Here is a 20,009-nt window from a genome sequence, read left to right on the forward strand (position 1 = left end):
GTTCTATTGTCGGTGGACGGGTTGAGTTCTTCTGTACCTTTGGAGTTAGCTACTGTCAGCAACCCACCAAAGATAGTTGGATGAATCAATTTGCTTAACTTGGAACCCATATTTTTTTCTCAACGCCCAATAATAGGCAATAATATTCTTCTTTCGGTAAAAAAAATCCCGTTGAGTATTGCGCGAGTTTATTCGGTTCGGTAGTCTCGTTTTGGCAACACAGCACTTCGCGTCGAATCGCAGATGTAGAGTAGTCTGCTTTTGTTAATGTCGTCGTTCTAGTGTCTTCAATAAACTAGACTAAAGTTCACCTCACCAGCAAGTGCTTCCTGAAACTGTTTCACTTTACCCAAAAGGTTTTATTGAGCGTTACTCAAATTTTCAAATTATTTAAAACATTTTGAGTAATGTTAGAATCAGCGAGCGGCAATATTTTTTAAATTTCGGCTCTCACGAGGCACAAAGAGTTTCAATGTGTTAACGTAGTTTTTAAAAAGAAATTCTGCCAAATCATGCCATATAGAAATTTTCTTGTACTATGATAATGAACTCTTTAAGATCAAATGCGTAATTGAAATATTTAATTTACAGAATTAGAGTTTCACCTCCACCATGGAATCCCTTTCTCCCACAGAACGGGATATAGGGAATGGATCAAATCCTGCTGAAAAAAGTAATCATTCTCTTCAGCAGCAGAATCCTCTAGCAGAACATTCCTCTCAGAGACAATCAGGAGATGGTTCAGAAAGCAACAGTTTGGTTACAGATTCCTTGTCTACCTTATCCATCAGGGCTGAACCTTTTAAAAGCACTTCATTTGATCAATCAGCAGCCACTCAGCTCTCTGTATTTGCAAAAGAATTTGTTCCAAAAGCATTTCCAACAACATCTTACACAGAGAGCTATCAAACATATGTGGTATGTAAAATTGTGGTTTCAAAATTTTTTAAATGTTGGTAAAACAACCTGTTTGCTCTACAGGATACAGAATATCATGAACAGACTACAGAGTTAGCTCCTGCAGATTCTGAAAGAAGTGATCCATTATTAGATTATGCTTTCCAAGTGTTGTATGAAATAACATATAGTCCTGGTCACTTCACACATTTGTGTGATCAACTCATCTCTAACCTGAACAGTTGGCCAGCTTTGGATGAAAGTATGCTGCAGATATTAGTGGATGAAATCGTCGCTCTAGTAACTATTTTCTTTCTTATCATTATTTAAAAATATTAATCTGGTAATTTACGTTTAAAGGCTATTCGTGAACCTAATTTCCGGTATAACGGCGCAAGGCTTTGTAATTCAATCACTCGAGGACTGCGATTTTCCGGTCCTACTTCTCCCGATTTTCGATCTACTCTTTTTAACAGGTGGTGATAAAATATTCAATGCTGAATTGAGATATGCATGAACCATATCTTTCAAAATTCTCAGATGTCGAATAATCCATGATGATCGAAAAAACCTGATGCAAAGCGATGCAGAGTATTTGAGGGGATTTGCTTTATTTATGAGCGAACTCTTTGTGCACATGAATCAGAAAGATGCATCCAGCAGATTCCGCGTTTTAGGAAGAGCCGTTCGGGAGCTATTGCTGACTCTTCTAGAACATCCAACTCCTGGTAACGTCAAATGTGTCTGTCAAATTCTGAAGGTACTACAGTCGTTTAATAGAATCGGTTTTAAATGAAATTTGGTAAAATTTTTGCTTTAGTTATCAGGCTCTTACCTTGAAGACGATGATCGTGAAGCTAATAAAGGAAAAACCACCGAAATGGATCAACTGATGGCGAAGATTGAAACAGTCGGTCGCACAGTTGAAATGCAAATGCATATGAAAGGTTACATTTTTTACATAATTTTCAATTAATTAAAATTATTTATTTTTTTGTTTGTATGTTAGATCTTCTTCTGAACATGATTGAGTTGAGAGGCAGTGACTGGGGTCGGGCACCGAGCTCCCCAGTGACTCGTGAAAGTCACACTGCAAGTAGTCAGCTCCCCAACCATCAAATGGGTGTGTATTATGGCCCTGACGGTCAAGCTCTAACTGCTGAGGAAACTGAGTTTCTTGACCAAGGAATCAATCGCCATGATGAGGATGAAGAATACGAGTATATGCGTTTTCAAAATGACGATTTTACATCTTATGACCTATTATTATTTCTTATCTAGGTATGCGTATGAAGAAGATACTGGAATGGATGATGAGATGGCTGAGGCATTTGAAAAATTTCTCATGATGCAAGACGCTTTGAAATAAAATTCAGTATACCGATCATGTTTTAAGGACCATTTCGAATGTGTAATTATTATGTTGCTGTCACCTTTGCTGATACATCAAAGTAGGGAGAAATAATAAAGTTAATACCCCTCCCCAAATTATGTTTTAGTCTGGATTTTATTGTTTGTAAAAGCTAGATAGATTATAGAGCATTACCATAATTTTCAAAGTGACAAACAAAAGGACAAGCATGTTATTTCATAACCAACAGATCAACCAAGGTCATTTTTAATCATCTTTCTTGTCAGACCCACCTTCTCCTTCTAAGACGGCCAATTTCTTTACAAGTTTACTGTGCTCTTCGGCGAGACGGTCGTATTCCCGAGCAACACCTTCGCTTTGTGATTTAAAAGCTTCAAGGTCTTTCACGGCTTGAGACCTCTCTGAAAAAGAAAAATCTTTGTAAGCACGTCCATGATATATCCCTACATTACAGACTCTTACCTTTCTTGGCATCAGCCAATTCTTTCTCCAAATTGGAAATCTTTTCTTCAGCCTCTTTAACGTTTTCATCACTAGCGGATTTGTCTTTCTGGGACATTAACTCTTCCGCAGCCTTCGAAGCTGAAGTGGCCTGGCGCATAGCGGCCTCACTGGTTGCTGCCAAAGTTGCTTGAGCAGCTAGCAGTGTCATCAAACGACGAATAACGCTAGAAAATGTACGGAGTTAGTTGGGAACAGTAAATGGTCATTCAAATGATCAATACTGACAATATCAAAAACAGAGAGAATCCAGTAATGTAAAAATTCCTTTGGGCTCTAAAAAGCACCATAGAATTTCGAAGTTCTTGCTCTAGATGTTGGTGTTGTTGCTCCTTGGCTTTCCCATCGTGAGTAACATCATACTTCCTCATCTCTCGAATAGCATCTAGGAATTACATGTGATTTAGCATTGCCATGGAAGTATGTCAAAATTATTTCGTCATAACATATCAGGTCAGAATGATGGTTTCTATATTACCGAATAAGCAGAGAACCAGGAATGCAAGGATGACATAGAAGTATATGTGAACTTGCTGACCTAGACCTCTGAGGAAACTTGACTTGAAAAGTTTGTTCCATCTTGGGGAGGAAAAAGAGAACAAAACTGATGTAAATGTTAAAATGGGTACACAATATTTTATTTACCTCTGAGCAGAGATGAATGGCAGAAGGAGTAGGAAAACAACAGCTATCTCAATATAGAGAAAAGTTGCAATTAAACCCCACTGAAAACTCATTGTGGACTATTTATATCCTGAAACAGTTTTCAGAAAAGTTTCACGTTATCCCATGTACACGAACACGGTAGGTATTACACAAATCAATAATTCCCAAAATAAACTTACGGCTTGTGTAGACAATTTCAGCAAAAATGTAGTTTCGTCAACGTTCGAAATAGCAAGTCATTCGTTTATGTCTCGTCGGATACTGCTGCAAGAATGCTACAAGATTTCTTTTCCTGTTTAACAAAATTTCAGTGCAGATTCGTAGAGACTACGCTCGCATGTGTTCGTCTGGTATTTCAGATTTCACTGAGAGAAAATCCTAGATGTAGGTAACAAATAAAGGCGGGGTTTGCCTTGACGATGTCAGCGCCACCACATTACGGCGAGTCTTCTTATTGGCGATGACGTGTACCAAACAAAAATTGGCTGGGCTCCAAATTCAACCCTTTCTTACGTCTTTCTTGCTTCTATAAGATTTCGTGTTAAAGAACAAGTATTGCACTTTTTTTTTTAGAGTGTCGTCGACCTTTTTATCTGATGAAACATGTCTCATACACATCGCAGTGATAAAGCTGTGACTAATAATAAAATAAAAAGAAACTTTTGGTCTCGTGTCCGCTTTCTAATTTTCTTATTGGTGCTACGGTTTCATTGCCGTATCATAACCTTACATTCGCAATAATATTTCATAGCAATAATTTCACGAGTTTCAATATAATACAGGAGATTTAAAGTGAATTGTGATAAAAGTTGTGAAATTACTATAATCATTCGACTTTGCAATAGGCTTCAGAAGATATTCGTAACATATGTTGGAACGTGACTTTGCTGCAGCCAATTCAAATCGTGCAGGGTTGAGCCATTTTTATTCACCAATTGAGTTATTGCGAGCGGCACGAAACGATGTAATCTGTCCTATAAATGGTATTAGGCTACTGTTTGCGGACGATGAAGGCCAATATGTTGACATTGATAATAATACAACCCTTCTCTCCCTCTGCATGTTTACTACGGACAAGCGTAACGCGCGAGTACTTTCAATTGAATTTCCTCACGACGCATTCTCTCGTGCGCATTCAGGGATTTTGCGACGTCGACTGAGTACCTACACTACTCCTTAAAAAATCCTAGGCTCTTTGCCGTGCGATCGAAGTCGTTTGGAATCATTCGATCGTCGGGCACCTACAGCTATCGTCGCCTATGGACTCAGTAGCGGATCGTGCTTCGTATTTGTTAGATGCTGTTATTAGTGGACATTATCGCCAAGTTAAATTCTATTTAGATGCTGGTTATGATCAAGATTACGTCGACATCCATCGTGAGGGTAAAGAAAAATGCTTTAAATTTAATACTGAACACATTACCGCTATTTTACGACTGTTAACGAATAGTAAAGTAAAACTTTTATTTTACTGCATGGAACTATAGGAAGTACTCCTCTAATCCTGGCGGTTACACAGGTGAAGGACGACGAATCAATAAGAAACCGCTTAATTGTACTTTTACTACAAGCCGGAGCAGATCCAAACATTGGTGATCGGTACGGTATGACACCGCTAATGCACTCTATACTACGTCGACAAAAGGGCACTGTTCGCATTTTGCTGGAATCGGTAGAGATCCATATCGCTTCAAGTTCAGCTTAACAAATTACTATTCAATTTTATCACAGAAACGTTTGGATCATGGTATGGAAGACTTTGATGGAAACAGTGCACTCATGGTGAAACTTACATAATTTGATACTTTACATTTAAGCACGTTAACATTATTTTAAAATTAACAATAATATTCTATTATTAGCACGCCGCATCGCTTGGTTTAACCGATATAGTGACGATTATTCTTGAGCGGCTAAGTGCTGTGCATCGAATGATCTACCTCGGTTAGGAAAAATGCTCTCTTCGACTTTTCTTCCACTAATCGATGATTCTTGTTTAGGTCAGAAGAATCGAAAAGGTCTTACAGCTGGAAATTTGGCAGAAGGATTCGAAAAAAAGGAACTAGCTGATTTGTTGAGTTGGAAGAGCACATATTTTTTGCCAGACAACTTCGAAGGATTTGCTGATCCAAGACAACTCGAACAGGGGAAAAAATCTTCCACGTCTTGTCGTGAAACGCGTCACAAACCTATAGCTGGTATTCAAAGTCGGTCGTTTACTCCAGAAATTCAGAGGCGACATTGGCGGAAAAACGACAGCAACTGTGCAGATCAAAACGATGTACAGTAAATCGTGTAATTCGATTTCTGCAGGAAGAACCAATTGCCTCGTGATAACTCTCCAGCCGATTGTGCAACACCATGCCATTCGTCGAAAAATTGTTCTGTTAGCTCTTTAAATAAACACAAAAAAAAAACCTAAAAAAATCTGCGTTTGTGTCAGTTACTTTTATCAGATTTGGAAATAATTTGTTGCATTAAGAAGAAATGTAACTTATACACCTAAAGGAATATGAAGTTGTAACTATGAATACTTAACTGTGACTTCAAGTTCAGCAACTAGATTTCATTACTGAAATTTCAATCATGTGTATTTACTAGATTGATAATTAACTTCAAGTTCATAGAAACGTTAAATGATAAACAAAACCAACGTTTGCTGTTATAATAACGCAACTCGACGTTTTTAGTCTTACTACAAATCTTAACTTCTAAAAATTCGATTGTTGAAGTGTTAAAATCAACATTCCTGCGCATAAGCGAATTACGGAAACATTTGTTGTGTTAAACAAACATCCAAATGATTATTAAGTGCATCATTGGACTGAAATGCAAAGTTACATTTCGGACACTCGTAACTTGTCACGACAACGTCGTCTTCTGAAGGACGGGTCGACACTGAAACAAAAGAATTTTCTACGGCACCTTCAAGTTGTCGTTTTAATAGACGAATTTCCTGTTCCATGGCATCTTTGTCTCCAGCTAAACTTTGACGCGCCTCACGTTCAGCTTCAAAATCAGTGCGAAAAAGTTCCATCTGCAATTAAACTTTTAACTTAGAATTCTCTTGTACTTTCAAAATAAAATAAAATGGATGTTCTAACCTGGGCTTTCAGGATGGGCATTGTTTCCAGACATTTTTCCAAACGAGCTATTTCGGATTGCAGTTCTGTGATGTCTACCTGTTTGCTAAGCACCATTTCCTCGGCTACAGCCAAACGAGTGTTCGCAGAAATTACTTTTTCTTCCAGTTCAGTGTAATTTTGTCTTAACTGCAGGTTTGTTTTAGTCAGTTCCTCAACACTAGGATCTAGCACAGCTTGACTTTGTTGACCCCACTTTTTAGATAATTCTTGGAATTCAACCATAAGTTGATCCAACTGAGCTGTTGTTTGATTTAACAAAATTCTGAAATGTAAGTACATTTAGCGTTTCAGTTAATCGAAAAATGGTTAAACAAGACTAATTTACTGTTTGTTCTTGTTGCTTTCCATTTCGTTGGCTAACTGCTCCCGTAGGAAATCTGCTTCTCGTTGTACTTGGCACAGGGATGTATCTGCAATTCCTTCACCATTTTCGCGCTGGTGAAAAAGAGAATCATAGCTGGGTAATTCATCACCATGCCGATTATCTTTCAATGTAAGATCGTCTGGTGGCGAAGAAGCAACAAGAACATAACTATCGAGGGATTCAAATCCCTCCTACAAATACGTAGAAGGGCAAGATGGTAAGTACAAGAATGAATCACCAAAATATTTCAGATTTAGTTAACAACACTTTCATTAAATAAACATAAAATTTTGTTATCATAGAATAAAAATGTAAAAATAATAACTCACCTGTGAGTGTGTTGCCTGAATCTGGTTTGATCTTGCGACCTCAGAAATATTTGAACTGGAATGAGCATTTGCCCTTTCCAAATCAATTGTTTCTTTCAATGCAGCATTTTCCTCTTTCAACTGTATAGATGAAACATTTTTTTATATAGAGGATTTGATATAACCAAAACTAAAATTCTAAACTGTTAGATTAAAATTACTTTGGTTATAACTTCCTTAGCTCTTTCAACTTTGTTTTGATAAACACTTTGAACTCTTATAACTTCCTCCTGCCATTCCACCAACGTTGAAGAAAGTTGTCTCATATAGGTGTTATTCTGCTGTAATGTATCTGGGAAGTTAAAAGTGGAATTATGAAATGTAACAAAAATTTTAAACGGAAGAAATAATAAGAACATACTTCGTAAACCAGTATTTTCAGTAATAAGCTGTTGAATCTTTTCTTCTATCTCTTCAACACTTAGAAGGGTATTACTTTCTAAACTTTTACTTTGTGAAGCATACATACTTTGAGAAGTCATTTTCGTCTCTAATTTTCAAACGTTAGTTCTTATCACTATCCAGAATTCGTTATCTTAAATGTACAATTCGTACTTCGAAGTCAGTTCGAAGTACCTACATAATACGAATTGAAACGCAGTACTGGCAGCACATACGATGTGTACTTCATGCTTTAAGCAGACGAACACGAGCCGTAATCAGAGCCATAGATACCTGGTCAGTTCATGGCTGTATTGGCTTCCCTATCCCGGTTTCAGGGTAAACGTATCCCCGATTTTCAGACATTTTAGGGCGGAGCTTGTCAGAAGTTGTGAAGTGGAAGAATGAATCAGCGCCATCTAGTGATAAGACGTTGAATACTTTCGGCGGCCATTTTTGTGTAATATGTGAATACGGCGGCCATCATCGTGTATTACGTGAATGAAGCCTAACCATAATTTCTGTAAAAATGGTTGGCAGGTGTGCTGTTCCTGGTTGTAAAACAACATATTACAAAGGAAATCAAAAAGAAAACGAGGTTACCCTGTTTACAATTCCTAAAACTTCATTATCAAAATGGCAAGAACTAATTCCATGTAGCAATTTGACGAGCACCTCACTTATTTGCTCCCGTCATTTTGACGAAAGTGACTTTAAATCAGGGATTCAAATTTTGAACGTGTTCCATCCTTTCAAACGTAGGAATCTTAATGCTGGAGCAATTCCCAAACATTTTCTGATAAATGGTATGTATTTCCTTTCCTGTATAATCTTTAATGTCACACAGAAACTGAACCATTTTCATTTTAGATAAATCTAGTCGACAAGCAATGCAAAATGTTGATGCTTTCAAATGGAGAAATAACCTGAATGGTATTTTTACATATGTTTATATTGTTTAAAATTAAATAATGCAATTCTTAAATATATTTTGTAGTGGAAGCAAATGCTAGCAATTCATCAGTAAGGAAACGACCAAAAGTAGACAAACCACCTACTACGTCAAAGAGAAAAAAAGTTGACAGTACAGGTATTGATAATAGTTCTCTTTACATTTTATTTTGAAGAGCAATTGCTTTAATTTTAATCTTATAGCACCCTCCATGGAAGTTACCTCTACTATTCAAGAAACAATCGACATTCACCAGGCTGCTGAAGAAGGAATTGTTGATCCACTTCCTGATTCAATCAAAGAAAATCTTGCTGTTGTCATTGAAGATACGACAGTTGCATCGCCTTCTATGGAAGCTACCTCTACTATTCAAGAATCAATGGACATTCCCCAGGCTGCTGAAGAAGCTATTTTTGATCCACTTCCTGATGTAATGAACAAAAACGTTGCTGTTGTCATTGAAGATTCGACAGTTACATCACCTTCTATGGAAGCAAGCTCTACTAATTTCAAGTCTAATTTTGTGACATTTCAGTCACTAGTAACTTTATCAATGATACCAAAGAATTGGATATGGTCTTTTGATCAAATCAAACAAATGATTTATTGCATTTCGATGGATCAACTACCAAATGGAAATTATAATGTGAAAAGTTTACATTTTCAAAACAAACAAGAAGTAATGTATTATGTCAACGGAAAGAACATTCCATCAAGCACTACTGCTTTGTCAAACCATTTCACAACAGTTGAAAATATAACGCAATTGATAAAGGATTTCAACGATCGAAAAATTTGTTCATGCATTCCTCATTAAAGGTTCATAAATATTAACCTTTAATCTCGTCTTTCTGGTATATTGGACTCAGCTGGCGTGTTAAGATCGAAATATTGCAGAAAGAGAATAAAATTCAAAGTAACTAAGAATAAAACGTACCATGTATTTACACCACATATTTTTTTTACACAACCAAACAATAAAATGTAAAAATGTGAGGACACTTAAAAAGATAGGACACTTAGAAGTTAGATAAAACTTAGAGGTTTGACAGTTGGATACTTCTCCTTTTTATTATTGTTTACTTCTTGTAGAAAAGTAAGCTGTGATTGCCGATTGGCCAATGAGTTTTTCATAGACCCTTCCTGATTGGCTGGCTTCACGTAGTAGCTGACACACTCACTAGAGGCGCTCATTCATTCTTCCAAATCGGACCACGTTTACCCTGAAACCGGGATAGGGAAGCCAACACAGCCGTGAACTGACCAGGTATCTATGGTTCTGCCGTAATGTAAAAAATAACATTAGGAAACACCATCTAGTGTGTGAAATTGCGATGAATCTTTCAAACTTGAACGACACATTTATTTTCGTGTTTACCCTTATCCTAAAATAAAACATTCCTCCTATTTTTTTATAAATTTCACTTACTTTCTACAGCCGAAACCTCTAGTGCAGTGCGAAATCAAGCATTCAAATTTACTGAGCTTCGTAAAAGACTGAAAGGGCAACACTGCCTATTAGTTCTTGCACGGAAGTTCGTCTGCCAGCTGTATTACCAACTTCAACGAGATACACATAAACTTGTATTTAAGAACTATGAACTATACGTTAATTGAAAGAAAAAAATGGTAAAGACTAAGTTTTTCATTCCCCTTGAAGAATTTGGGAAACGATTTCAATGACACGGGGATGAGAAAATGCTCTGATAACATCTAGGGCATCAACTTCGGCATGGTCTTCGTCGAATCGAGCTTTTTTCACTTCAGGATCTAACCTCGGCAACTGACTACACGCTACAGGAAGAATCCACGGATCGCTCAAGAGCGGTAATTCACTGATGTCTTCAGGTGTATGTTTTCGGTTAGCTGCCGATGTGGCTTTTAAAGTATAGCGTACCAAGTTTTGGATTTCATCCAAGTCTGCATCTGCCATGTCTTCCTACATATTTCAATCAAAATATTTTAGTAAAAAAGAAGCGAGCAATAAAAAAATAAATATAAATACTTCGTTCGGATTGAGTAGTTCGTAAAGTACGTCTGTTGGAAGATTACGACTGGTGTGCGCAACAATAAACTTTACCAACGATTCTTGCAATCGCGCCTTATGATCTTCATTGGCAAGTTCAATCCAGGTATTGATACTCACTGACAACTCTTCATTGCGTACATGATGCCACCAGTGCCTTGGAACAAAGAGGACGTCTCCCGGAACCAATTCCACCACATGAGGGTGAGTCCCTTCGATAACTGGAACAGCCTCAGCCCATTTTTCGAAGTTAATTCTACTATAAACACTTGATTCTTCATAAGGTATGCGGGTAGGCTGCAGAAAACATGTATCTTCCGGAGGGTAAAGGATCCAGCGCTTTCGTCCAGCGAGTTGAGCCACAAGATTAAAACCGTAAGTATCATAATGGCAAGGAGTGTGAGCCCCGGCTGTACCCAACCAGAAAGTTGACTCGGCTCCATTTCTTTCAGGATAACCAAATGCTTTCCAATCTATCATCTGCAACACTTCCAGATCAAAAATATCCTTCATATATTTGTAACCATAGTAGAGAAAACGTTTGTTCGTTTCCAAGCCACTCAATTCGACATTGTTTCCTCCACCACAATTTTCAGACCACTTGATTAACTCTTCATAGGTGCACTTGATATTGTCAGACTGTCTTTCCCATTGAGGTTTATCACTTTTCGAGTTCCTTTTCCCCACTCGGCACTCCAATAATTTATCACTGAACAAATTTTTCCAATCACTCATGGAAAACTTGAGCATCGGCCACGTATCGATCAATCCGCGAAAGACTATAGGTTTTTGAATGTGGCTGATTAACCGCCGAACTTCCGATGGCTCCGGGATATTTGACGCCATCTAGCAGTAATTCTGTGAAAGTAAAAAAGAAAACAATGTAACGTCATACAAGATACACGCAATATTCAATTTCACAAGACGAATGGTTGCAATGAGCCAGTAACACTACACGTGTATCAAAACGAACTACTTAATTCTCTGCCACACCCGGTGAGAATTTAAGCTATGGAGTCGCATTCCAAATTAAACCTTGCCATTCCATTTTATGTACCTAACTTGATTGGTAAATCTAGCTTTTCAAATTAAAATATTTTACATAAACTCATTGATTCACTATGCAGGTTATGTAAGACTAATACTAATCATCACAGGTCACCTATTTAAAGATGAATCTCCATTCACAGCTGTACTATTTTATGCAATTTTTGCTACACTTGATGGGATTGATGGGTGGGTAGCAAGAAAACTGAATCAGTGTTCTTCATTTGGTGCTTGGGTAAGCAGAACTCTCAAGTATTACACTGAAGTGCATCAATAATTAACTTAAAATTGAATTTTTCCTATTCAGCTAGATGTAATTGTTGATAACATTGGAAGAACTCTGATTTGGTCAAATTTTAAGGTAAATACATAAATAATTTAAGACATTAACTACTTGAGGTCTTAACTATTTGTCACATATTTTTCAGTGGGGAGTAGTTGTATCTAATCTAGAATGGGTAACTTATGTTTGCAACCATTGTCATGGAGCTGGATGGAGAGAACAACTATGGAAAGATTCTTTTGCCAATGCTCCAAGCTATGTCAAAAGAGTTATGGCTGAAGGTTCTAAAGCTTATTTTATAAATAGAAAACTAATAAGTCACTTGATACATTTTCTCCCAATGAATAGGTTTCAAAACTCCTTATGGGATTCTTGCCATTGGGGGACTACATGTACTACCAATTTGGATGTTTGGCTGGCAGCACAATGTTTTTGAAACACATTTCTCATTTCTTCCTACATGGATTATTCTATCAGGTATTTCATAGTTATGGAGAAAAATGGCAAATATTTTAAACATTCTGTTTTGTATGGATCCTAATAAGGTTTCATCATTTTACTATCTGGGAGGATTCTATGTGCCATGGTGGAGCTATGGTGTGTCAAAGTCCACATACAATGCCTTTTAATGGATGAAAAACCGAACCATTCAAAGAATTCAAACTAAATTAGGGTTACCTATACAACAACTACTAGTCATAATCAATCTTACTATTAGCAATTCAAATAATTCTACACACAAACAAAATTTATTGGAACAAAAATGTGCTTACATTATGCTGTAAGTTTACTGGGTCTGATTGTAGTTGAAGTTCTTTTCCTACAAAACAAATGATGAGTTTAAATAAATAGTTTTCAGTTAATTATCACTGATCATTAAAACCTGTCGTAGCCTGAAAAGTTGATCCAAAGCATGAGGCAAGAATGGACGTACAGTATTAATTTCCATCAAGGTAAGATGGTCTACTTTGGCTAGTGAGCCACCAATTTTCAGAAATGCATCAACAGAAGACCTCAATTTAGCAATTCTCATGTCCCAAATATCCTAAGCAATACGATTAATAAGAATGTGGAATTCACTGTAAGATAATTTTGAAAAATACCTTGACCAAGATACGGATCTCATCTGTATTGGGAATGTCGTGAGGAGCAGCTCCCAAAATAAGCTGAGTGGTTACCATGTAATGTTGATCAGGCATAGGAGTGAATGTTTTAGATTGCCCCTCATCCTCCTTGATTTTTGTCAATGTCTCAACTGTCATCCATTCAGGTGCGGTTAATCGACATTTCTGACGTTGTTTCAAGTTAATGGCCATCCACAATGGAACTTGAACAGGAATTCCTGGCCTGAATGGTCCTACTTCTCCACAGATCAAGTAGAGGCGATCGTGACTAAAGTTGGGCGTGATTTGAATAGACTGATTCTCGGCCAAAAATTCTACTTCAGCCGGATTCATAATCCGTTAGTTGTTTTGTCACTTTCAAGACACACACAAGAAAAATTTTGGGTATTAAAGAATAGGCGTTATTTCAAATAACTGAATAGCTGAATAGGAAATTACAATCAACAACATGCAGTTTTCGATCCCATTATTCGTTTAGCCGGGAAACTCTGTAAGCGTTGCCATATTTTACTATTTATTTCGCGCAAATATCGTGAAATTCGTAAATTTCTTGTAAAGATGTTTAAAAAAATTAGAACAAGCTTTACACTGTTCATTTATGTTTTTAATTGTGATTTAATAATAAACCATGATTCTGATATTAATTTAAGATAAAACTGTAGATTCTTCCTTTCTGTTTAGATCCATGTAATGAAAAGGTGTTGGAGCATCAGCGTAAACTCTGAATGTATTTCTTAACAAAGCAGACGGGGCAGAAAAATTGGAATGACGATATTGGCAATTACCTCATGAGAATCAAAAAGAATTGACACTTTTATAGTAGTTAATGATTTTCCAGCACTATTTTTAGAGTTCCCAAACCAAGCTAAAGAAAGTATCCCCTAGAGTGATGTGATGTGTGTGATGCAGCATCAAGAAAAAAAGAAAGATTAAATCACAGTTGATGGTAGTTTACGTTTACAACGGCGACTGACGAAGTAAAACGAACGGCAGTATTAGACCAACAGCTCCAATGCAGTAGCATGGCCCGGCTCCGAACACAAAAAATACTATAAAAAAATGTTATGATCTCACTTGCTTGCAATTATGCGAAAAAATTTTATTTTTTATTTACCAAATGAAGAAAGTAAAGGGCCGAAGGCACGAGCGAGCGCTCCCAATGATCTAAGGGTACCAATAACTGCTCCCTTCTGATCGGCTCGTCCATAGGCAGCGGTCATTGCAGTTAGACAAGGAATTACGATGGCTGAACCTAATAAATTCGAAAACATTTCCATGTGCTCAACGAGATACGCAATGAGAATGAAATAAAAAATTTACTTACCCAAAGAGTACAAGGCAAGTCCAAAATACAAAGCTGTTGCACTATTGGAAAGACCTACTACTACAAAGCTAGGGATGATAACTCCAAGTCCCTATTTTAATAGACAGTCGCACATTAATACTTAATGGTTATTACTAATTATTGTCTAAACTTACAATTAACGCGAGCATTTTTTCTTTGCCGGGCTTGACTCGTCGGACTAAACCGCCTTGAAAAAAGGCCATCAACAAGCCAATAAAGAGTAACATTTTGCCTTGTTGAGCAGCGTTATAGTTGAATCGCAAATGAGTCAAAAATGTTAACGTATACTCGAGTCCAGAGAAAAGAAACAAAAACAAAAAGTAGACTCTTCCAAGTACTTTCAATTTCTCCAGATCTAAAAAACGGTGGTTTATGTAAAATTAAATTGCGAGTTCAATTAAATTTGTTCAAAGAATTTAAGTAAGTAAGGTGCAACGGATCGTGACAAAAATACCTTTTTTAGAGATGCCATCGGCTAACTGAAATTTGAAAAGAGACACAGGATTGACGAGATTCCATGTTTGAGATAATTGAAGTGATTTAGCCCTTTTTTCCTGTAAAAAATAATACAAGGTAAAATAAGCATAACTCAAAGATATTCATAACCACAGTTTACCTTAGGTAATGATTCTTTAAAGAATACTGATAAAAATCCGAAATTGATTACGGTTAAAGTTAACGAAAAAATCGCTGGCCAAAACCACCAATTCCCTTCATTGCTATCGATACCCCATGCTGAAAACGCTGCACCGGTGACAGGTCCTATTATGAAACCTATGGCAAACGCAACACCAACTAACGCCTGTATGGCATAGGGCAAAACATCAAACAAATACCATCAGATGAAATTACTTTTTAGCAGGATGAAGTGTTACCATGGCTTTTGCTCTTGTTGCACTGTCAGTGATATCTGCCATTACAGCAGTTGCTAAGCTTACATTGGCTTTGCTTATCCCACCCACAGCTCTAGCTAATACAAAGAGTATGAAGTTGTCAGACACAACCCACAGAGCATAGGAGGCAGCAATTCCAACCTGACAACAAAGTGAAATTTTTAGATAATAACACAAAGGAAAAAATTGTCATAAATGAAGTACCATGCTAACAAGCAATGCAGGTTTTCTACCATAACAATCAGACAGACATCCAGCCAATGGAGAGGCCAAAAATTGCAAAAAAGAAAACAAAGAACCTAGGACACCTATGTACATGATACAGAAACATTTAAAGAGATTGGTTGTGGTAAAGTGTTAGGTATGCATAGAAGCAGTTGGGTTAGAATTAAGTTACAAATATACAAATAAAAAAGGCAACAAACCTCCAGTCATCACAGAGTTGAATTTTTCAGGAATGTTTAGTGTCTCTTGTAAAGTTTTCACTGTGCTTTCAAGAAAACTAATAGAAGCACCACCTGTAAGGCTATAATGGTCTAGCAGTTTTGGCATGAGTGGCAATATGATGGTGAAACCAATAAGATCAATGACAAGTGATGTGAACATCACCCATGCTGCAGGATTAAGTCGAGATTTCACGGTGTCTTTTTTTGTGGTCTATAAAACACGAGATTTATTACTGAGCGCATTAGAAAGAAACCAAACAAAATTACCATTTTCACAATGTGTTAAAGTGTGTAGATTCAACAATTAGGTATTATTTCATGCACAGCATAAAATGTTATTCCAGGATACGTGGAAACGTCCGGCCGCCTTGTGCTCCTTCCTAAAACTTTAAAAAAACTTTAAACAGAACAAGCCCATGATAACCTAACGGTGATAAGCAAGTTTTTAGAGATAATTTTTGACACCACCGGGTAGCACAAACACGATTTTTTGTTTCAGCGCTATGTTTACGTGGAAGCCAACGCTGCCAAGCCAATTCACGCACACCAATAACAATTCCCTTTGGAAATTAATATGCATTTATTCAATGCTAATTGCTGATTGTGATTCAATGAGAAATATTTAAAAACAAATAAATATTCATGGTGTATTTGATTATTTTTTTATTCACTTCTTTTACTTTTTCAAATCGTCAGAATTTTTTCTCTGACCTAGACATGTTTGACTTTGACCGGACCCAAAAAGTGCTAATATTATAAGTAAAAATACATACAGTTTATTTGAACTTTATTGGTTCAGGGTTTTAATGTAATTGATTTCCATAAAGGTTCATCATTTCACCAAAGCAATTTAATCATCGTCAGATGGCATTTGGAGCATTTCACTGATTTCACGAAAAATAAGTAGCAGACGGAAAACGTTCATCCGTTGAATATTGGAGTTAGTCTTGTTTAATGTTTTCCTCTCTTGAAGTCTTGAACTCATCGACCTTGTAAATTTGCCGTTCTCGTTTGTGCCGTTGTTACTATGATTTCCAAACGTTTAGTGTATTGAAATATTTGTTCCTTAAAAAAAAAATAATCTCATTTTCAGCAAAATAAGTTTAAGTGGCAATCCTTTTTTTTTAACCGGAAAAACCCAGAGTGACTTGTGTGTGAAACAGGTATGTTATTCTGTCATTTTTTTTGCTACGTGTCTTCAGTAATCCTGATAATTACTCAAATACTTCGCTCATCATTGCTTATCTTGAGGCTAGATATGTTGTTTTTTTTTGCCATTTTATTTGCCACCTATTATGAAATGTATATTATATTAATTCTTTTATATTTGTTATGATGTTTGGTTGTGTGTGGCTTACTTCCATTATGTTTGTTTCCATGTTTTCATGCTATTGGTATGTACATCAACATATTAACAGAATTGATTTTTGCAGTTTTTAGAAGATGGAAAATGAAATAACGCTATCCTCACTTCGGTGTGTTTAGTACACAATAATCACTGAGTTTTCTTAAGCTGTCGAAACAATTAAAATGGCATTTTGGAAGCGCTTAGGTAATCTTCTTCATGTTTTCTTTATAATTCAAACCTGTTTTAAAGTTATGTTAATCATCCAGGGAAAAGATCCAGTGTCCCATCTAACAATACTAGGGGAATTTCGAACAAAAACTACTTGCCTCAAAATAACAATGATTCAGCATCATCTTCAATGTCATTGTCTACCAGTGGAGACCTTGGAGAAAGCTTGTATAATAATCTTCAACGGTTCCCAAGCGAAGAAGGTGTGGTCAACGTCAATAATACGTCTAAAGTTCCAGACAAATTCAGCGGTGATTTTGGAGACTTGGGAGATTTGAATCTTCCCGAAACCATTCGTTCTTGGTCGCGAAGGTCTCGCCTCTCAAAAAATCTACAAGAAGTCTTGATGGATCTAACAGCACTATCTTACTTCCAACAGTATCTCGAGAGCAAACAAGTTAGCAGTTACTTAATGCTGTTAAACGATTTAAAAAATTACCATTTATTGGCGACGTCCTTATCCACAAGCGGTTGCGCATCTAATAGCAACGCCAACAGTCCTATCGTAAATGGGGACGGCTTACTTGCAAAATGGAGCCCTTCAAAAAATAACGATACTAAAGTGCTTCGACTGCTGAATTCAACTTCTAGTAGTTCAGGCTTTAGTGACGACACAAGTCTTGACTCCCCTGGCCATTCTGTGTCCACGGGCTCCACCCGTTCAACAAAGCCTTTAGAAACAGACACGATGGCTCACAGTCTGCTCAGTGAAAGACGTAGAATCATCCAAAAATATTTCGAATCTGATTCAAGTGACTACCTTCCTACCGTTTCGTGTTTTCTACGAGATGTCGATCCTTGCTCTTTGGAAATAACAGAGCTTGATGCCGATGTCTTTCAAGACGTCCAAATCGGAGTTTGCAACTTGCTTGAGAATGATTACTTTATAGAGTTTCTTCACTCGGAATTTTATTATCGCTATCAACTAGAAATAATCACTGGCGGGAAACTGTCGATCACAGATATAATTTATAATGATGCTTGTCTATTTTACTTTATGGAGGTAAAATTTTATTGCTTTGTTGCTTATTTATATAAATAATGAGAAAAATCATTTTTACAGTATATGGACCAAGAAGGCAAGCGCCACTGGCTAGAATTTTTGTTAGCGGCAGATAATTATCGATCTCAGTGGAACTCACCCAATGCTTCATCGGATGCCTTGATTATATACAACAAGTAAAAATTCAAATTATGCAGTAGACTTCCTGATCTAATTTTTCTTTTCATGCAGGTATTTTTCCTTACAAGCCACACAGCCGTTGGGGCTAATAGATGCAATACGATCCAATATAGAAGAAAATATATGTATGACCAAAAATGGTCCTGGTCCAGATTGCTTTGAAAACGCACTTCACGTGTTGTTATCAACAATGGAGAAGGTATTAAAAAGATGAGTTGAACTCTTACGCATCGTTTGATGTTTTTGTTTTCTTTTTATATGTAGAAATATCTTCAACCATTTATGTCTTCCCCTGTCTTTTGTCAATATCTAAATGACATTGTAAGTGCCCTAAAAAACACCTCCAATCTTTTATCGCGGTGCAAACGTTCAGGTTGGTTGGAATAAAAAATCCCTATTATATTTCCTCTAATTTATTTTTATGTGTACGTACATAGGTTCTACAAGTACGATCAACAGTGAAGTAAGTGGAATAAGTTGTAGTACAACCTCAGCAACTGTCTCAAGCTACCTAGCAGCGGGAGGTTCTTCTGCTTCGGCAATCGGAGTTATTTCGTCTACCGTTGTGAATAATGCGGAAAATTCAATGATACGTTTGGGAAACAGTATTAGTAACGAAAGCCTAATGATTGATATTCGACAACTAAATGATCCCGACGCGCTGTGGCAGAGAAAGAAAATAACGTAAATCAATTCCACATTAAAGTTATTATTATTATTCATATTTAATCGTGGTACAGGCTTAGCCTTGGACGTCTTACGCCATTCGGAAGATTCTACAGCGAAATAGAGTTTCCTGTTGAAAAGAAAACCGGTACGCTCATCATATTTATATTTACTGGAATTTACAGTGGTATTCACAATTTTCTAAATTTTGTTATAGAGTCCAAAATAACTAAAGCTGTAAGAAAATTTGTTTTTGTGGAAGAGGATCAGGTATTTAATATGAGTAAAATTACTTTGAAAATTTGACATAAAATTTTGAATTTTGGTTTGAAATATTAGGAAAAAGAAGACATGGCCTGGCAAATGGCCGAAATTATTATTAAAGATGTGTTAGCAATAACTTCAGGGAAAAGACCGCCTCAAGCGCTTTAGTGTCCCTCCACATTTTCCTTGCTGTCTATTCTACATAAACAAATGAAAAAAAAAAAAAAATATTGACAAAACGAATTGGGGACAAACCCACTTAACCGCATTATATTCCAAATTTCCAATATGTTATACGCCTGACTTCTGAATTCGTTACTTACATGACGTTTGCTGTAATTATGTATGTTAACTATATCTATCCATATCGGTCGTGGTTTCATGCGACTAGTCTTTCATACTTGTTAAATGAGAAAGTGCTGCCGTTTGAAAAAGGTATAAAAAATAAAATAAATTTAAACATCTGGCAATGTCTTCTCTACTGCTGCTCTTAGTCGTCACGTGTTCCC

General features: G+C 36.7%; 9 protein-coding genes across 15 annotated transcripts; 5 read left to right on the forward strand and 4 right to left on the reverse strand.

Annotated features, from left to right (window-relative positions):
* Window positions 1-209: 209 nt before the first annotated feature.
* LOC124314123 (polyadenylate-binding protein-interacting protein 1-like) lies at window positions 210-2,385 on the forward strand. Its single transcript, XM_046779174.1, has 8 exons — window positions 210-356; window positions 592-918; window positions 982-1,197; window positions 1,258-1,373; window positions 1,438-1,657; window positions 1,718-1,844; window positions 1,907-2,117; window positions 2,179-2,385. The coding sequence occupies exons 2-8, from the start codon at window positions 613-615 to the stop codon at window positions 2,264-2,266; spliced, it is 1,284 nt and encodes a 427-aa protein (XP_046635130.1). The 5' UTR covers window positions 210-356; window positions 592-612; the 3' UTR covers window positions 2,267-2,385.
* LOC124314235 (B-cell receptor-associated protein 31-like) lies at window positions 2,386-3,809 on the reverse strand. Its single transcript, XM_046779382.1, has 6 exons — window positions 3,616-3,809; window positions 3,416-3,524; window positions 3,249-3,349; window positions 2,999-3,155; window positions 2,732-2,937; window positions 2,386-2,670 (listed from the first exon to the last, which is right to left on the reverse strand). Exons 2-6 carry the CDS (start codon window positions 3,505-3,507, stop codon window positions 2,516-2,518), a joined length of 711 nt encoding a protein of 236 aa, XP_046635338.1. The 5' UTR covers window positions 3,508-3,524; window positions 3,616-3,809; the 3' UTR covers window positions 2,386-2,515.
* A 406-nt stretch (window positions 3,810-4,215) lies between these two features.
* LOC124314231 (ankyrin repeat domain-containing protein 34A-like) lies at window positions 4,216-5,908 on the forward strand. The gene is made up of 5 exons (XM_046779377.1): window positions 4,216-4,819; window positions 4,924-5,108; window positions 5,168-5,218; window positions 5,299-5,380; window positions 5,437-5,908. Exons 1-5 carry the CDS (start codon window positions 4,696-4,698, stop codon window positions 5,724-5,726), a joined length of 732 nt encoding a protein of 243 aa, XP_046635333.1. The 5' UTR covers window positions 4,216-4,695; the 3' UTR covers window positions 5,727-5,908.
* Window positions 5,909-6,009: 101 nt separating this feature from the next.
* Window positions 6,010-7,951, reverse strand: LOC124314144 (NF-kappa-B essential modulator-like). Of its 3 annotated transcripts, none has more exons than XM_046779211.1 (6): window positions 7,676-7,951; window positions 7,476-7,606; window positions 7,276-7,395; window positions 6,908-7,137; window positions 6,541-6,844; window positions 6,010-6,473 (listed from the first exon to the last, which is right to left on the reverse strand). In XM_046779211.1, exons 1-6 carry the CDS (start codon window positions 7,794-7,796, stop codon window positions 6,201-6,203), a joined length of 1,179 nt encoding a protein of 392 aa, XP_046635167.1. In that variant the 5' UTR covers window positions 7,797-7,951; the 3' UTR covers window positions 6,010-6,200. The 3 variants fall into 3 exon arrangements, with proteins under 3 accessions (XP_046635167.1, XP_046635169.1, XP_046635168.1); XM_046779213.1 differs by having other exon boundaries at window positions 6,908-7,020; window positions 7,285-7,395; window positions 7,676-7,950; XM_046779212.1 differs by having other exon boundaries at window positions 6,908-7,139; window positions 7,284-7,395; window positions 7,676-7,950.
* A 90-nt stretch (window positions 7,952-8,041) lies between these two features.
* LOC124314179 lies at window positions 8,042-9,759 on the forward strand. Of its 3 annotated transcripts, none has more exons than XM_046779290.1 (5): window positions 8,042-8,501; window positions 8,566-8,628; window positions 8,693-8,785; window positions 8,851-8,916; window positions 9,055-9,759. In XM_046779290.1, exons 1-5 carry the CDS (start codon window positions 8,225-8,227, stop codon window positions 9,462-9,464), a joined length of 909 nt encoding a protein of 302 aa, XP_046635246.1. In that variant the 5' UTR covers window positions 8,042-8,224; the 3' UTR covers window positions 9,465-9,759. The 3 variants fall into 3 exon arrangements, with proteins under 3 accessions (XP_046635246.1, XP_046635245.1, XP_046635243.1); XM_046779289.1 differs by having other exon boundaries at window positions 8,043-8,501; window positions 8,851-8,903; window positions 9,042-9,759; XM_046779287.1 differs by having other exon boundaries at window positions 8,043-8,501; window positions 8,851-9,759.
* Window positions 9,760-10,218: 459 nt separating this feature from the next.
* On the reverse strand, window positions 10,219-13,685 carry LOC124314147 (DNA replication complex GINS protein PSF2-like). 3 transcript variants are annotated; one of them, XM_046779223.1, is made up of 4 exons: window positions 12,887-12,976; window positions 12,777-12,823; window positions 10,653-11,531; window positions 10,219-10,586 (listed from the first exon to the last, which is right to left on the reverse strand). In XM_046779223.1, exons 3-4 carry the CDS (start codon window positions 11,517-11,519, stop codon window positions 10,293-10,295), a joined length of 1,161 nt encoding a protein of 386 aa, XP_046635179.1. In that variant the 5' UTR covers window positions 11,520-11,531; window positions 12,777-12,823; window positions 12,887-12,976; the 3' UTR covers window positions 10,219-10,292. The 3 variants fall into 3 exon arrangements, with proteins under 3 accessions (XP_046635179.1, XP_046635180.1, XP_046635181.1); XM_046779224.1 differs by lacking the exon at window positions 10,219-10,586 and adding an exon at window positions 13,107-13,685 and having other exon boundaries at window positions 11,394-11,531; window positions 12,887-13,048; XM_046779225.1 differs by lacking the exons at window positions 10,219-10,586; window positions 10,653-11,531 and adding an exon at window positions 13,107-13,685 and having other exon boundaries at window positions 12,700-12,823; window positions 12,887-13,048.
* LOC124314243 lies at window positions 11,557-12,866 on the forward strand. The gene is made up of 6 exons (XM_046779396.1): window positions 11,557-11,742; window positions 11,801-11,955; window positions 12,028-12,081; window positions 12,149-12,284; window positions 12,352-12,480; window positions 12,549-12,866. The coding sequence occupies exons 1-6, from the start codon at window positions 11,685-11,687 to the stop codon at window positions 12,668-12,670; spliced, it is 654 nt and encodes a 217-aa protein (XP_046635352.1). The 5' UTR covers window positions 11,557-11,684; the 3' UTR covers window positions 12,671-12,866.
* Window positions 13,686-13,836: 151 nt separating the features above from the next.
* LOC124314119 (major facilitator superfamily domain-containing protein 10-like) lies at window positions 13,837-16,316 on the reverse strand. The gene is made up of 10 exons (XM_046779169.1): window positions 16,079-16,316; window positions 15,791-16,022; window positions 15,570-15,673; window positions 15,348-15,506; window positions 15,089-15,274; window positions 14,927-15,026; window positions 14,607-14,827; window positions 14,452-14,542; window positions 14,242-14,379; window positions 13,837-14,176 (listed from the first exon to the last, which is right to left on the reverse strand). The coding sequence occupies exons 1-10, from the start codon at window positions 16,079-16,081 to the stop codon at window positions 14,085-14,087; spliced, it is 1,326 nt and encodes a 441-aa protein (XP_046635125.1). The 5' UTR covers window positions 16,082-16,316; the 3' UTR covers window positions 13,837-14,084.
* A 218-nt stretch (window positions 16,317-16,534) lies between these two features.
* On the forward strand, window positions 16,535-19,964 carry LOC124314055 (A-kinase anchor protein 10, mitochondrial-like). The gene is made up of 11 exons (XM_046779051.1): window positions 16,535-16,570; window positions 16,639-16,974; window positions 17,245-17,363; window positions 17,426-18,390; window positions 18,451-18,566; window positions 18,622-18,769; window positions 18,835-18,943; window positions 19,008-19,254; window positions 19,311-19,384; window positions 19,454-19,506; window positions 19,576-19,964. The coding sequence occupies exons 3-11, from the start codon at window positions 17,342-17,344 to the stop codon at window positions 19,666-19,668; spliced, it is 1,827 nt and encodes a 608-aa protein (XP_046635007.1). The 5' UTR covers window positions 16,535-16,570; window positions 16,639-16,974; window positions 17,245-17,341; the 3' UTR covers window positions 19,669-19,964.
* The last annotated feature ends 45 nt before the right edge of the window (window positions 19,965-20,009 follow it).

The sequence above is a fragment of the Daphnia pulicaria genome, chromosome 10 (genome assembly GCF_021234035.1).
Source record: "Daphnia pulicaria isolate SC F1-1A chromosome 10, SC_F0-13Bv2, whole genome shotgun sequence".
NCBI lineage: Eukaryota > Metazoa > Arthropoda > Branchiopoda > Diplostraca > Daphniidae > Daphnia > Daphnia pulicaria.

Excerpts from the sequence above, each read along its gene's own strand:
- LOC124314123 (XM_046779174.1), top strand. The coding sequence starts at position 613 with ATGGAATCCCTTTCTCCCACAGAACGGGATATAGGGAATGGATCAAAT. Across the intron at positions 919-981 it reads AGAGCTATCAAACATATGTG|GATACAGAATATCATGAACA; the intron begins GTATGTAAAATT and ends TTTGCTCTACAG. Across the intron at positions 1,845-1,906 it reads AATGCAAATGCATATGAAAG|ATCTTCTTCTGAACATGATT; the intron begins GTTACATTTTTT and ends TTTGTATGTTAG.
- LOC124314235 (XM_046779382.1), bottom strand. The coding sequence starts at position 3,507 with ATGAGTTTTCAGTGGGGTTTAATTGCAACTTTTCTCTATATTGAGATA. Across the intron at positions 3,156-3,248 it reads CCTGGTTCTCTGCTTATTCG|ATGCTATTCGAGAGATGAGG; the intron begins GTAATATAGAAA and ends TGTAATTCCTAG. Across the intron at positions 2,671-2,731 it reads ATTGGCTGATGCCAAGAAAG|AGAGGTCTCAAGCCGTGAAA; the intron begins GTAAGAGTCTGT and ends TTTCTTTTTCAG.
- LOC124314231 (XM_046779377.1), top strand. The coding sequence starts at position 4,696 with ATGGACTCAGTAGCGGATCGTGCTTCGTATTTGTTAGATGCTGTTATT. Across the intron at positions 5,109-5,167 it reads TTCGCATTTTGCTGGAATCG|AAACGTTTGGATCATGGTAT; the intron begins GTAGAGATCCAT and ends ATTTTATCACAG. Across the intron at positions 5,219-5,298 it reads ATGGAAACAGTGCACTCATG|CACGCCGCATCGCTTGGTTT; the intron begins GTGAAACTTACA and ends TTCTATTATTAG.
- LOC124314144 (XM_046779211.1), bottom strand. The coding sequence starts at position 7,796 with ATGACTTCTCAAAGTATGTATGCTTCACAAAGTAAAAGTTTAGAAAGT. Across the intron at positions 7,396-7,475 it reads CTAAGGAAGTTATAACCAAA|TTGAAAGAGGAAAATGCTGC; the intron begins GTAATTTTAATC and ends TCATCTATACAG. Across the intron at positions 7,138-7,275 it reads TTCAGGCAACACACTCACAG|GAGGGATTTGAATCCCTCGA; the intron begins GTGAGTTATTAT and ends ACGTATTTGTAG.
- LOC124314179 (XM_046779287.1), top strand. The coding sequence starts at position 8,225 with ATGGTTGGCAGGTGTGCTGTTCCTGGTTGTAAAACAACATATTACAAA. Across the intron at positions 8,502-8,565 it reads CAAACATTTTCTGATAAATG|ATAAATCTAGTCGACAAGCA; the intron begins GTATGTATTTCC and ends TTTTCATTTTAG. Across the intron at positions 8,629-8,692 it reads ATGGAGAAATAACCTGAATG|TGGAAGCAAATGCTAGCAAT; the intron begins GTATTTTTACAT and ends TATATTTTGTAG.
- LOC124314147 (XM_046779223.1), bottom strand. The coding sequence starts at position 11,519 with ATGGCGTCAAATATCCCGGAGCCATCGGAAGTTCGGCGGTTAATCAGC. Across the intron at positions 10,587-10,652 it reads AACTACTCAATCCGAACGAA|GAAGACATGGCAGATGCAGA; the intron begins GTATTTATATTT and ends TGAAATATGTAG.
- LOC124314243 (XM_046779396.1), top strand. The coding sequence starts at position 11,685 with ATGGAGTCGCATTCCAAATTAAACCTTGCCATTCCATTTTATGTACCT. Across the intron at positions 11,956-12,027 it reads GTTCTTCATTTGGTGCTTGG|CTAGATGTAATTGTTGATAA; the intron begins GTAAGCAGAACT and ends TTTCCTATTCAG. Across the intron at positions 12,082-12,148 it reads TGATTTGGTCAAATTTTAAG|TGGGGAGTAGTTGTATCTAA; the intron begins GTAAATACATAA and ends CATATTTTTCAG.
- LOC124314119 (XM_046779169.1), bottom strand. Across the intron at positions 15,275-15,347 it reads CAACAAGAGCAAAAGCCATG|GCGTTAGTTGGTGTTGCGTT; the intron begins GTAACACTTCAT and ends TATGCCATACAG. Across the intron at positions 15,027-15,088 it reads TTAAAGAATCATTACCTAAG|GAAAAAAGGGCTAAATCACT; the intron begins GTAAACTGTGGT and ends TATTTTTTACAG.
- LOC124314055 (XM_046779051.1), top strand. The coding sequence starts at position 17,342 with ATGGCATTTTGGAAGCGCTTAG. Across the intron at positions 18,391-18,450 it reads GTCTATTTTACTTTATGGAG|TATATGGACCAAGAAGGCAA; the intron begins GTAAAATTTTAT and ends TCATTTTTACAG. Across the intron at positions 18,770-18,834 it reads TGTTATCAACAATGGAGAAG|AAATATCTTCAACCATTTAT; the intron begins GTATTAAAAAGA and ends TTTTATATGTAG.